Source organism: Onychostoma macrolepis, chromosome 07, assembly GCF_012432095.1.
Source record: "Onychostoma macrolepis isolate SWU-2019 chromosome 07, ASM1243209v1, whole genome shotgun sequence".
In the NCBI taxonomy this organism is placed as follows: domain Eukaryota; kingdom Metazoa; phylum Chordata; class Actinopteri; order Cypriniformes; family Cyprinidae; genus Onychostoma; species Onychostoma macrolepis.
The window spans coordinates 42,032,720-42,046,601 of record NC_081161.1 but is presented as its reverse complement, the minus strand read 5'-3'; the positions used below and the strand labels follow the sequence as shown (position 1 = coordinate 42,046,601).

At 34.6% G+C, this 13,882-nt stretch overlaps 1 protein-coding gene across 4 annotated transcripts in view; it reads right to left on the bottom strand.

Moving 5' to 3' along the window:
• The window catches only part of lrrk1 (leucine-rich repeat kinase 1), a 103,211-nt gene that overhangs the window by 75,901 nt on the left and 13,428 nt on the right, over nucleotides 1-13,882 (bottom strand). For 3 of the 4 annotated variants that reach the window (XM_058781411.1, XM_058781410.1, XM_058781412.1), the window contains 6 exons: nucleotides 8,513-8,684; nucleotides 7,011-7,190; nucleotides 5,103-5,251; nucleotides 3,403-3,629; nucleotides 1,806-1,933; nucleotides 125-288 (listed from right to left, as the gene is read on the bottom strand). In XM_058781411.1, the coding sequence (XP_058637394.1) occupies nucleotides 125-288; nucleotides 1,806-1,933; nucleotides 3,403-3,629; nucleotides 5,103-5,251; nucleotides 7,011-7,190; nucleotides 8,513-8,684 (1,020 nt within the window). Of the gene's footprint in view, nucleotides 1-124; nucleotides 289-1,805; nucleotides 1,934-3,402; nucleotides 3,630-5,102; nucleotides 5,252-7,010; nucleotides 7,191-8,512; nucleotides 8,685-13,882 lie in introns of those variants that run through there. The other variant, XM_058781413.1, reaches the window with a different exon arrangement.

Genomic DNA, 13,882 nt, shown 5'->3' with positions numbered 1-13,882 from the left:
GACGCGGCTGAAATTGTTGCAAACTTGTCAATGTTTTATAAATAATATACTTCGCTCATGGTCCTCCATTTAAAAACATGTAGCTAAAATACTGAAGAAGGTTGTGTGTGTGCCGGTGACGCACCAGAGGACAGGCCCAGGGGTCGGGGAAGATGCTGAGCTTGTTTCTGCTGATGTTCAGAGAGCTGAGGGCCTTCAGACAGTGCAGGATGGAGGAGGGCAGCTCCGTCAGGCCGTTGTCGGACACGTCCAGCTCCTGCAGCTTACGCAGACCGATCCAGTTCGTGCCTGCAGCAGAATGCCAGCTGTTAGATCTGAGATGACCACTGCTTTAAAACCACGAGACGCTGAACATGTTTCGATTTCGGCCTCCAACGATTATGAAAATACAATAATCGAGATAAAATGATTATTGCGTCCCATTCCACCCCCTTTGCAGCGCTGCACTTTCGCTCCCCCAAAAAAGCCCAATTTCACGTGCAAATCAGTAAAATTATGTATCGTGACTTTTGCAAAATGGGATGTGCTTGATTTATTAAAGTTGATCAGATGTATTGATGTTTTTAAAAGCACTAAAGAGAACTAGCGCTGTTCCTCAGGAGGATTTGTGAGCTCACTTATATACTCAGACGGAACACACATACATTTAAAGTCATCTTTTAGCTCAAGGTGTGCGCCTAAACGGTCACACACACGTGAAAAATAATTAATTCTTACAGTGAAGACAATGACGTTTTATTTTACATTATTCATTTCTGTAGTTGGCTGTTGTCACGGTTATGCACTTTAGTTTTGTTCTTTACTGTTGTGCCTTCAGTTCCTGTTTGCCCTTATTTGGTTTTCTTCCTGTTCTTGTTAAGTTGTTATCAATTAACCCCCTGCATCTGTTTCTCCCTCATTAGTTGCCTTATTTAAGTTCTCTCTTTAGTTCTTTCAGTGTCGGTTATTGTATCTGTTTGTGCGTTAGCCCGTCTTCTTTGTATGGATTTACCATTAAAGGATTTATGATTTGGATTATCTTCGTCTTTATTTGCCGCCTCCATCTTTCTAGCAGCAGTGGAAACGTGTCAGCTGTTATCTGAATACTTTAGACTTGCATTAAAAAAAAGAAAAAAAAAGAACTTAAAAGCAGTTTGTTTCATTTGTATGGTTTTATTCTATTGAGAAATGTGGAATTTCACTGGTCTCTAAAATGTAGATGTCATAGCAACCAGAAAATATATGTTTGATATACCGCTATCTTTAAATAAATCACTCATTTATTGTTTTAGATTTTATACATGTTTTTCCTTAAGTTATTTAAAATGCCTATGGATGAAAAAAAGTGCTGTTTTTAAGTTTAATACATCAATTTCAAAGTATTTCAAATTTTCAAGTTTTTGACCTTAACTACCAAGAAAGAATATTAATAAAATAAAATAAAAGTTGAAGCTAGTGTGATTTATCGTAAAGAAAAAGCACCCTTTTCAAGCAAAACGTTTCACATGAAAAGACATTTTGGTTTTGAGGTTGGTTTTAAAATGGTAAAATGGTAGATATGCAATTATACTATTATTTGGACAGTTAAACCACACTTTTAAATAACTTCAATCACTGAAAGCCTGATGAAAGGAAAATAATTTCAGTTAATGAGCAGGAAACCAAAATTTTAAAGAAAAGTACAGTCCCAGTGTAATAAAGTGAGTCTGAATCAATTCACTGTCATTGAGTGTGATGGAGAGCACTGCTGTGAGCGAGCGATAGAGCTGATGTACACTTAAGAAAATGCTGTCTGTATTATCTACGCCAGAAGTGTGTGTGTGTACCGTTGGGGATGTTGAAGAGGCTGATGAGTTTGTTTCTGGCTGCAGAAATCTTCTTCAACTGGCCGAGGTGAAGCAGACCGAGAGGAAGACACTCCAGCTCGTTGTCAGAGACATTCACAGCCGATAATCTACAGAAAACACAGGCAAGAGGAGATATCAGCGATGGAGCCGAGCACCATCAGTAATCTGCAGACGTTTTACATGTTTTGTGTGCCGATTTTGGGGCAAAACATTTGGATTTAACATCATAATATGGACCTGATAAAGAAATGTTTTCATGTTCCACTTCAGCATGAAAGCAAGAAAAAAGCACAAATTCAATCTTTAATTTTTAAATTGTTTCTTCTAGACAGCATGAAGATTGAATGAAGACTTTTGTTTATGTGTCCTGCTTCTCAGATGTTTCTCCTGAAAATCAGACCTCAGTAATCTCACATCATTGCTGAAAAAACTAACGACTAAAGCTAGTCCGCCAGCTAAACCAGCTCAGGCCATTCGTGCTGGTCTAAGCTGGTCTTTTCAGCAAGTTTGTCTGCTATAGAGCTTCAGATCTCAACAACGTCTCAAACTGTGTTTAGATTTGTTCAGATTATAACGTCTGAGATCTCAGTATGAACCAGCATTCACAAATTTAATTAACTAAAACTTAAAACTACACCTGTTAAAATACTATTACAAACACCATTATAAAAATAATTAATTTTAATAAAACTTTAAAAAAGAAATTACATGTAAAACTTAAAACAAAAAGTAAAATTATTAATAATAATAATAATAGAATTATTTAAAAATACATTAAAATCTAACAAACATTAAAAATGCTGTTGTGGCAACTACCTGAAATAAAATGCATTTAATATGAAGTACTACTAATTACTAAAACTGCAATAAAAGAAAGATAAAGCTAAATAGAAACTTTTATAATTAAAGCAAAAATGAATGAGAATGATAAAAGCATACAACAACAAAAAAAATTAAAAAATAAAAATTAGTTATCAAAATATTAATAAATAACATAATAGTTTATAAATAACACTAAACTTACTAATATGTACTCAAAATATTTTTTTCAGAATTTGAAAATCTTGAAAACCTTGAGAAACATCTGAGACAAAGTTGATACTTAAAGAAAACATTTTCTAAATTTTTATTATTGGATAACGATTTTTGTTAGTCATATAATAAAGATTGCACTCAAACAAGTAATTTGGTCTAGCTGAAAATATTTCAGGCAAGAGGACCATGAATGACTGACTTGAGTGACTGATATTCTAGATATTTGTTGATATTACTGATATTGTGGATTATCCATGTCTGGGAATCCTGTTTGAAAGATTCCGAATTGTGGACAGAAGCTTTACAATATTGTTTCTGCTTATAGGTATAGTATATACATAATGTTAATTACCTGCATGATTGCATTATCAGCATAACTATACAGTCTGCCATATAGACATTACCTTGAGAGTCACCTCTGATAGCATTCTCGTGATTGTAATGTAGAAACATGCACTTTCTGTAAAGCAGCTCTGAAGCGATACTTATTGTGAAAAGTGATATACAAATAAAGTTGCAAAAATTATGTTGAGTTACGGACTGGCTGCAGATGATCTCCTGAGATGAGGTCGGGGTGGGCAGCTCTCGCAGCTGATTGTAGGACAGGTTTAGCGAGCGCAGATGAATCAGACCCCAGGGCACCACAGACGGCAGCGAGCTCAGACAGTTATGAGACAGATCCAGAACCGTGATCTGAGACGACACGTCCATGAACCAGTCCAGGTCCAACCAGGGCAGCTTCAGTCCCGACCACTCGACATGCACAGCCTGTGGACGAGGAAGAGCGAAATCAGTGGGATTTACTCACACCGAGGTAAAGATGTGATGATCACAGAACCCTCGATTGAAGAAACACATTAATATTGATCATAATATATTACTACTGTGAATGCTGACAGCACACAAAATGTTTAAACACTAGACTGTTCACAGTTTATCAATAATAAAGAAAAATATTATTAATAGTGCTGTCAAACGATTAATCGCAAATTAAATCGCATCCAAAATAAGTTTGTGTTATAAATACACACAGTACACACACATATTATGCAAGCAAAACATTATTTTGGATGCGATTAATCGCGATTAATCGGTTGACAGCACTAATTAAGTAAAAAATAATATATAATTAATAAAATTAAAACACACATACTTGTACAGAATACTATAATATATAATTCACAGACTATTTCATGGCAAACAAAGATTATACATTAGAAAAACAATACAGTAGTAAACAATACAAAAATTAAATAAAGCAATTATAAAACAAAGTTTTGTACATACAATTCTATTAAAGATTCTTTAAATTTACTTTTGAAAGAAATTGTAAAAGTTTTTCTGGGTCTATCTTATAAAACAAGTCCTTAAGAGTTTGAAAAGAATATAAGATATAATATAATATCAGATAAGAAAAATAAAAAAAAATACAGAAAAATATACATACTAGTACGATAATAATATAATATAATATAATATAATATAATATAATATAATATAATATAATATAATATAATATAATATAATATAATATACATTTCATTGTGTTATACATTCATATGAAATTATCATGGGTTTATGGGCAAATTATTTTTATTATTATTATTATTATTATTATTTAAAAGTCTGAATGAGATCCAACAAAATAACAAATCAAAAAGAAAACAAAATAAAGAAGTTAATAACTATGCACAAAAATAAAATATTGTTGTACTAGTGCTAAAAAAAAATCTTTGTGTCTGTAAAGAAATGAAAAGAGTCAATGTAAAAATTCCCCTCAGCTAGAATGGAATCATAATCGAATAGATATAAGAACAACCTCGTAAGGAGGAACTTTCCAGGAGGATGTGAAGTGTCCTGTGGCTTGACTTCATTTAAACACACCTCTTGTATAATTTTTTTACACATGCTTACACATTTTCTTACACATTCATTACACATGTTTATAAGCTCAGAATGTAATTGCATGAATTTAGTTCAACGTAACTGCTTTTATTAATGTTTTTAAGTTTTAAAAATCAATTATGTACACCACAGGAACTCCAAACCAGCTCCTACAATACACACTATTCTCCTTTTACAGTGTTATTTGTCAGTGTTTCTGAAGAGGTATTAAGTCTCGTCCTAATACATTTCAAAAGAGGAAGTAGGGCTGACGCAAAAACTTCTGTAAAATGAAGCCACAGCATTGTTCACGAGTCCAGCACTGATCTGAAATGAATACAGCGGGATGAGTCTCACCTGCAGCAGCGTCCCGTCCACAGGCTCGTCTTTGTCCTGCAGGTGGCGCTGTCTGAGTAGCTGCCTGCTGAAGTCTGCGTGATCCATTAATGTGTACGAGGAGAAACCGGCTCCATTGTTCAGCAGAAAACATGCGATCTCCTCATTCCCTGAGAGGAGAAAACCAGCTTCAGTTAGAGCAGGAAGAGCTTTCACTTTATCTCTCCACACCTCCGCGCTGAAAGAGGAACTGAGTGCTGTGGAGGAAGTGCATGTGTGCGCTGCTGGAGCAAAGTGGGAAACCTGAACACTGTCAAAAAATTCCCCTGCTTTCACTTTTCAGACCCAGTGTACAGTTCAGGATGAGAAAGCTTGACAAAAGCGTTCAGTTCCAGAAATGTAAAAAAAAAAAACATTGAGCATTAATCATTGTACAGCACCATAAGCAAATGACATCCATCATTTTTAACTAATTCAATAAAACCAGACCAAGGTTCCTCAAACTGGGGTTTGTGAGTTGAAAATAAATAAATTAAAATAAACAAACAAACATCACGTAAATACATAGATCAACAATTAATAAATTTTAAATAAACAAACACATTAAATAAAAAAAAAAAATAGATAATCAAAATAAAACACTAAAAATGTTATTAATAATCAAATATTAAAATGTGATAAAATATATTAAAACAAATATATAGAGCAAAAAAACAAAACATTACAAAAAAAAAAGAAAAATAATAAAATATTAATACATTATAAAAATATTCAAGTAGAATATAAATATAATATAAAATATAAAAATTTCTTTGTAAATCTTTAATTACTTTCATGTCAAGTGACTATTATCCAACATCAGAGAACCACAAACATGCAAAAATGTTAAATTACTGAAATATTAACTTAAAATCTCAGGGTCATTTCAAGTAAACATTTTAGGTCAAATGATTTTGGCAGACAGAAAAGTTTGTGAATCCCAGTGCTAAACAATTTTAAAGTAAAATCAGATCCACTGGATAATTGATGTTTACAATGTTTACATGAACATGCATTTGGCAGACACGTTTATCTAAAAAACTCAATTTTGGTAAAAAATTGTATTTCTCATTTGTTAACACTGGCTAAAATCAACTAACAATGAGCAGTACTTTGTTTACAACTTTAATCTTTGTCAGTTAATAAAAATTAATTGTAAATAATAAATAATAAAAATGTCAGTTAATAAAATTAAATTGTTAACTTTGTTCATGTTAGTGCATTAATTAAATGTTAACAGCTATAACTTTTTTTACATTTTAAGAATGTATTAATGTTGAAATTAACATTAAGACAAAAGTTGCAGATGTAAGTTGTATTTCTTTGTACGCTTACAAATCTCTTTTTTCTTCAAAAATTTATTCTAAAAGTTTTTTAAATAACGCAAATAAATAAAATCAAATGATCAAAATCAAATGACTAATCAAGTGAATTCATAAAACTTTATCAATTTAATCATTTATTTAAAACTTAACTAAATTAAAATATAACTGGTCCTTACAACAGAACATTGCATTTTTATTTTTTTGGTCAAATAAAGAGCTGCACATTATTTGTTTATTATAAATAGTAAATTATATTTCTCTTTTTTTTTTTTTTTTTTTTTTTTAAGTTAAAATAAACAATGCCGGTTGCATTTTCCCCACTGCAGAAATCACAGGGCCCTATATGGATAACCAACGTTGACAAATGAAAGTGTTCCCTTGGTTGTTCACACCAAAAGTGACAAAAAAAAAAAAAAAAGGAATCGATTCAGAAGCATTCAGATTCTCTGCCAATATTTGCTACTGGTGTGGATTCATATTTAGTCCTTCCCAAACATCATGCAATATTGTCTTATAGTTTAACAGATATTCTTTGCAGTAATAACGAGCAGTGAATGATGAGTACCTGCCTGCGCGGCGGCATACAGGGGCAAGCCAGTGATGATGGCAAACTCTCCTGAGTGAACAGCGCAGTCCTCGGCGTCAGCGTTGTACGTGTGAACCAGCAGCTTCACCACCTCCAGATGACCCTGCTGACACGCCGCAGCCAACATCCAGTTCAGCAGATCCTTACGCACACACGGACCTACCCAAAAACAGAGTCCTTTCAGAAGGGGAGCAAATTATATATATGTACTCACGCTCAGGCAAAGTAAGTATTAATTTCATTGGATTCCAGAAACTCAATCTGAGCTGTTCTCAGATTTTTCCATTTTGCTGAAACTCTCAAATCTCATTTACAGTCAAACTTCTTTAAAGAGATAGTTCACCCCAAAAAAAAACAAACAAAAAAAAAAAAACAATCTGTCTTTTACTCACCCTCAGGACATCCAAGATGTAGATGAGTTTATTTCTTCATCTGAACAGATTTGGAGAAATTTAGCATTGCATCACTTGTTCAACAATGGATCCTCTGCAGGGAATGGGTGCCGTCAGAATGAGAGTCCAAACAGCTGATAAAAACATCACAGTAATCCACAAGTAATCCCACCACTCCAGTCCATCAGTTAACATCTTAACATTCTGTGAAGTGAAAAGCTGTGTGTTTGTAAGAAACAAATCCATCATTAAGGCGTTTTAACTTAAAACCGTTGCTTTCAGCTAAAATATGATTCCTCTAACCATAATATTGCTTTCTTCAGTGAAAAAGTCATCTCATCTGAATCGGGAGAAAAATATGCACAGATCCGAGCACGTTTCCATGCACACAAGTAAGCTGATAACTCACAAATATCAGCTTATTAAAATAACCAGTTTTCCCCATTTATATGCACATGAGTAACCTGACAACACAAGTAATGTGCGTTTACATGACTTTCCCTTTAGTGGAAAAGTCAAGTAGTAGTACAAGTGCAAAAAGTAGTACGTCAAAATATAATCATTTGCGTATCTGGCGCCAAGCATTGCATACATTGTCAGTTGTGATGTTAAATAAAGCTTGCAACATGTCAGCGGGAAACTTACAGCTCATATACTCTCCTCTCATGCAGTTATAAATGCAGCGTGGACAGGGAATGGACTTTTTCCACAGGAGGAGACATTATTATGAACTTTTAAAGTTATAAACGCCATAATTGTGGATTTGTTTCTTACAAACAGCTTTTCTCTTCACGAGTATATGTTAACTGATGGACTGGTGTGGATTACTGTGATGTTTTTATCAGCTGTTTGGACTCTCATTCTGACGGCACCCATTCACTGCAGAGGATACATTGGCGAGACAGTGATGCAATGCTACATTTCTCCAAATCTGATGAAAAAACAAACCCATCTACTCATCTTGGGTGGCCTGAAGTGAGTACATTTGTAGCAAATGTTCATTTTTTGGTGAACTATACAGTTAAAAAAGTAAACAGGGTGAACTTTGATTTCATGTTGACTAAGAAAGTGGATTTGGTTTCCGCTCACGTGGTATGGAGTCCAGCAGCTCTCGGACCAGCACATGATGTCCGTGATGTGCTGCTAGGACGGCAGGGTTTTGTTCGCTGGGGTCCTGTGGAACCGTAACTCGTGCTTCCTGCAGCAAGAACCGAACGCCGTCCACGTCACCGTTCTGAGCCGCCAAACACAGGAGCTGTAGCTACACACAAAAACACACAGACTGCCTTTAATAAAGCAGTTCAATCAGTTTAAACCATCATGTGCTACCAATAGTTCTTAACATAAGGGGATGCTAGATTTGTTAATATTTACAGTAAATATCTGACATGACAGTTTTATACCAGACACTGAAAAACAAGGGGAGTACTTTTATAAGATTTTTGCACTGAAAAAAAAAAAAAAATTGAATCAATGGATGGTTTAAAACCGCATGTCTGGTTCTAGAGAAATCAGCACTAGGTGGCAGTAATTCACCTTGTTATGGCGCATTCCACCAACTGAATACACAGAATTGTTAATGCTTTTGAAATAAGTCTCTTTTGCAATTATTTGATCAGAAATACGGTAAAAACAGTAAAATTGTGAAATATTATTACCATTTCAAATAACCATTTTCTATTTCAATATCTTTTAAAATGCATTTTATTCATGTGAGTTAAAGCTGAATTTTCGCATCATTACTCCAGTCTTCAGCGTCACATGATCCTTCAGAAATCATTCTTAATATGCTGATTTGCTGCTCAAGAAACATTTCTGACTATTATCTAATGTTGAGCAATGCTGTCAACAGTTGTGCAGCTTCATATTTTTAGAAATTCTAAAAATTTTATTAAAAAACAAATTCTAAAATTGTATGATATAAACCTATTGTAAACATTTTGAAACATTTTTACTTTCGATCAATTTGTTGCGCTTTTGATGAATAAAAGTATTAATTAAAAATAATACTAAATCTCACTGATCTCAAACTTTCTAATGGTAGCATATTAGTGCATACTTAAATATAAAAATCACAGCAAAAACTGTAGTCTAGATGCACCGCGATTTGATTAATGTTTACATATAAATTCATGTTGTCCATAATGAGCCTTGTGTTTAAAATATGATGATCAGATCATAATTATTGGCCATGTTGAGAAAGGAACACCAACACATTGTTTAATGAATGAATATGGAATACATTTGCATTCATTCATTACACTGGAAATGAAAGGTCATGTTGAGCACATTGCATTGTGGGATACTGTTTTCGTTAAGGTTCACCCTGGATATATTTAGACAAATGCAGTAGGTTATAGTAAGAGGCATATGCTAGTACTATACAGTATTTCAAACATAGTCATTCACTTCCAAATTACGATTTAATTTTAGCAGTTTTGAATGTCACATTGGCTCAAACCAGAGTTTAAATGTGAGTATGCACTTCCTCATTCTTGTACAGGCTCACTGTGGCCTACAGACAGTAAAATCATCCTTTTTTTCCACTGATGTCTCTCAGTCTCTGAATCAGGGATTAGAAGTAAGTGCAAGACTCTTTCTACTGCCATTTTCACAATGTACAGTTTCAAAGCAGCTTTACAAACAAGTATCACAGTATTGATATCTGAAATTCCATTGAGCAGTTAAAGCTTCATGAAGAAAATATAAAAAATGCAAAAATAATAAATACATTAGGGCTGCCCCATTCTTAAGGTTTTTCTAGTCAACTAGTAGTCGACTAAACATGCAATTAGTTGACTAATCACACATTTATATTAATTGAATTATATTCTGGGGGGTGGGGAACTAGGGCTGGGTATAAAAAAAAAGAAAGAAAGAAATTATATATACACACACACTTAATTTTAAATCGATTCTACATCAATATAACAGTTTCTAAACAACGTCACATTTACCTCAGGAAAAACACATTCAGTGACCATACGCTCGTAAGTCAGCTAGAAATTTTTTTACTGTTCTTCAATATTTAATTTATGTTTGAATAAATCGGTCAAGTTTTTATGACACCATTTAAATGTTTATTTAAAAAAAAATTATTTGGAGATTAAATATAATTAAGTAATTGAAAAGTATTAGTATTATAGCCTTATAACTACAAAATTTGAACAATGTAATTAAAGTGTTTAACCACTTAATTTTAACCACAAATATTATAATGTAGCACAAGCCGAGTCAATACCGAGCCCTATGGGGAACTAAACCACAATGAGCCTTTAATATATAGCTTATTCCACTCTCAAGCTTCACTCACACATAAAGCTTGCCACAAAGCCCCGGCAAAAAATAATGACTATGAATGTGTTGGGAAAAATAGCAAGAATATTTTGTACTTTTTTTTTTTTATTAATGAACTAGTGTTTTCTCAGTCAGTTTGTCGGCTGAAAAGTTGAAGTGGATGCTGACTCATCTCCACAGTATAGTGGATGTGCTGTTAGAGAGAAATGCACCTTTCATGCAGATTTCAAAGATTATTTGTATTTAGTATATACTGAGTTTCTACAACACTTTAGTTTTGAGCCATGGTCCAGTGCAAAAAGCGTGTGCTGTTTGTTTTCTTTATTTTACAAAAGCACAATCACAATGATATTGCAAGTGTACACAAAAGTAGACCCTCCACAGTTTAGAATGATGGTTTACTCTTATCTGTTTGAGCAAAAATAACGTATTTTGTTTCCATTCTTATCAGGAAAAATGACAGGGATCATGCCGATGTCACGCTTACATGCAGTAACAAAATTAATTGAATTTGGATATATGCCTAATAATGCACATTTTTCAGTTGCTACTATTTACATATTTCAACGATAAGTCATGTTTGAGGTCGATGAATGATAGAAAAATAAATAAATACTGCATTCGTTCGGTACACACGTGCACTGAACCGAAAGACCCGTATGGTTCGGTACAAATACTTGTACAGTTACACCCCTAGTAAATAACCATTTTTATGTATCTCAATTACTAATTTAACCAGTGTATGTATGTATGTATGTATATGTATATGTATGTATATATATACAGTGAGGAAAATAAGTATTTGAACACCCTGCTATTTTGCAAGTTCTCCCACTTAGAAATCATGGAGGGGTCTGAAATTGTCATCGTAGGTGCATGTCCACTGTGAGAGACATAATCTAAAAAAAAAAAAATCCAGAAATCACAATGTATGATTTTTTAACTATTTATTTGTATGATACAGCTGCAAATAAGTATTTGAACACCTGAGAAAATCAATGTTAATATTTGGTACAGTAGCCTTTGTTTGCAATTACAGAGGTCAAACGTTTCCTGTAGTTTTTCACCAGGTTTGCACACACTGCAGGAGGGATTTTGGCCCTCCTCCACACAGATCTTCTCTAGATCAGTCAGGTTTCTGGCCTGTCGCTGAGAAACACGGAGTTTGAGCTCCCTCCAAAGATTCTCTATTGGGTTTAGGTCTGGAGACTGGCTAGGCCACGCCAGAACCTTGATATGCTTCTTACAGAGCCACTCCTTGGTTATCCTGGCTGTGTGCTTGGTCATTGTCATGTTGGAAGACCCAGCCTCGACCCATCTTCAATGCTCTAACTGAGGGAAGGAGGTTGTTCCCCAAAATCTCGCAATACATGGTGCGGTCATCCTCTCCTTAATACAGTGCAGTCGCCCTGTCCTATGTGCAGAAAAACACCCCAAAGCATGATGCTACCACCCCATGCTTCACAGTAGGGATGGTGTTCTTGGGATGGTACTCATCATTCTTCTTCCTCCAAACACGTTTAGTGGAATTATGACCAAAAGTTCTATTTTGGTCTCATCTGACCACATGACTTTCTCCCATGACTCCTCTGGATCATCCAAATGGTCATTGGCAAACTTAAGTCGGGCCTGGACATGTGCTGGTTTAAGCAGGGGAACCTTCCGTGCCATGCATGATTTCAAACCATGACGCCTTAGTGTATTACCAACAGTAACCTTGGAAACGGTGGTCCCAGCTCTTTTCAGGTCATTGACCAGCTCCTCCCGTGTAGTTCTGGGCTGATTTCTCACCTTTCTTAGGATCATTGAGACCCCACGAGGTGAGATCTTGCATGGAGCCTCAGTCCGAGGGAGATTGACAGTCATGTTTAGTTTCTTCCATTTTCTAATGATTGCTCCAACAGTGGACCTTTTTTCACCAAGCTGCTTGGCAATTTCCCCGTAGCCCTTTCCAGCCTTGTGGAGGTGTACAATTTTGTCTCTAGTGTCTTTGGACAGCTCTTTGGTCTTGGCCATGTTAGTAGTTGGATTCTTACTGATTGTATGGGGTGGACAGGTGTCTTTATGCAGCTAACGACCTCAAACAGGTGCATCTAATTTAGGATAATAAATGGAGTGGAGGTGGACATTTTAAAGGCAGACTAACAGGTCTTTGAGGGTCAGAATTCTAGCTGATTCAAATACTTATTTGCAGCTGTATCATACAAATAAATAGTTAAAAAAATCATACATTGTGATTTCTGGATTTTTTTTTTTTAGATTATGTCTCTCACAGTGGACATGCACCTACGATGACAATTTCAGACCCCTCCATGATCTCTAAGTGGGAGAACTTGCAAAATAGCAGGGTGTTCAAATACTTATTTTCCTCACTGTATATGTATGTATGTATGTATGTATATATATATATATATATATATATTTTTTTTTTTAAACAATAGGTAGTGTACACTGCTCAGTATGCATTATTTAATTCTGAATGTAGTCCGCGTGTTTTACAGTAACGCACAGAAATATTTGAAATATAATATTTGTACGCATTTCTAATCTCAGAGGCCACAGAGCAGCGATTGAACGGGACTAATGTGATGAGTGTGGAAGCAGAAGCAGAGGATCAGATGTGGGTTTGTTAACTGATGGCCGGTTAGGAGCCATTACAGTCAAGCCATCAATCACCCGGGACCTCATTAGAGACCTGTAACAGTATTTACAGAGGAATATCACTGCACACTCACTGACCACACGCTGTCATGTCATCTGTAATCACCTCACTGAGAACAAAGCCTTTCAAGAAACAAACACACCTTGAGATTAATCTTTCTGCCTTGCTTTTGTATATAATCATAATCATAATCATAGATGTAATCTAGTTGGTTCATTTTGTGGATTATGACTGAAAAGAAAAAACGGCATAAAAATAAAATTAAAGTTTTGGATTTTTTTAAATGTTTTTGAAAGAAGTCTCTTATGCTCACCAAAACTGTATTTATTGGATTAAGAATACAGCCAAAAATTGTAAAATATTAATAGAATTTAAAAAGCAGTTTCGTATTTGAATACATTTTAAAATGTAATTTATTCCTGTGATGCAAAGCTGAATTTTCAGCATCATTACTCCAGTCTTCAGAGTCACATGATTCTTCAGAAATCATTCCAATATGC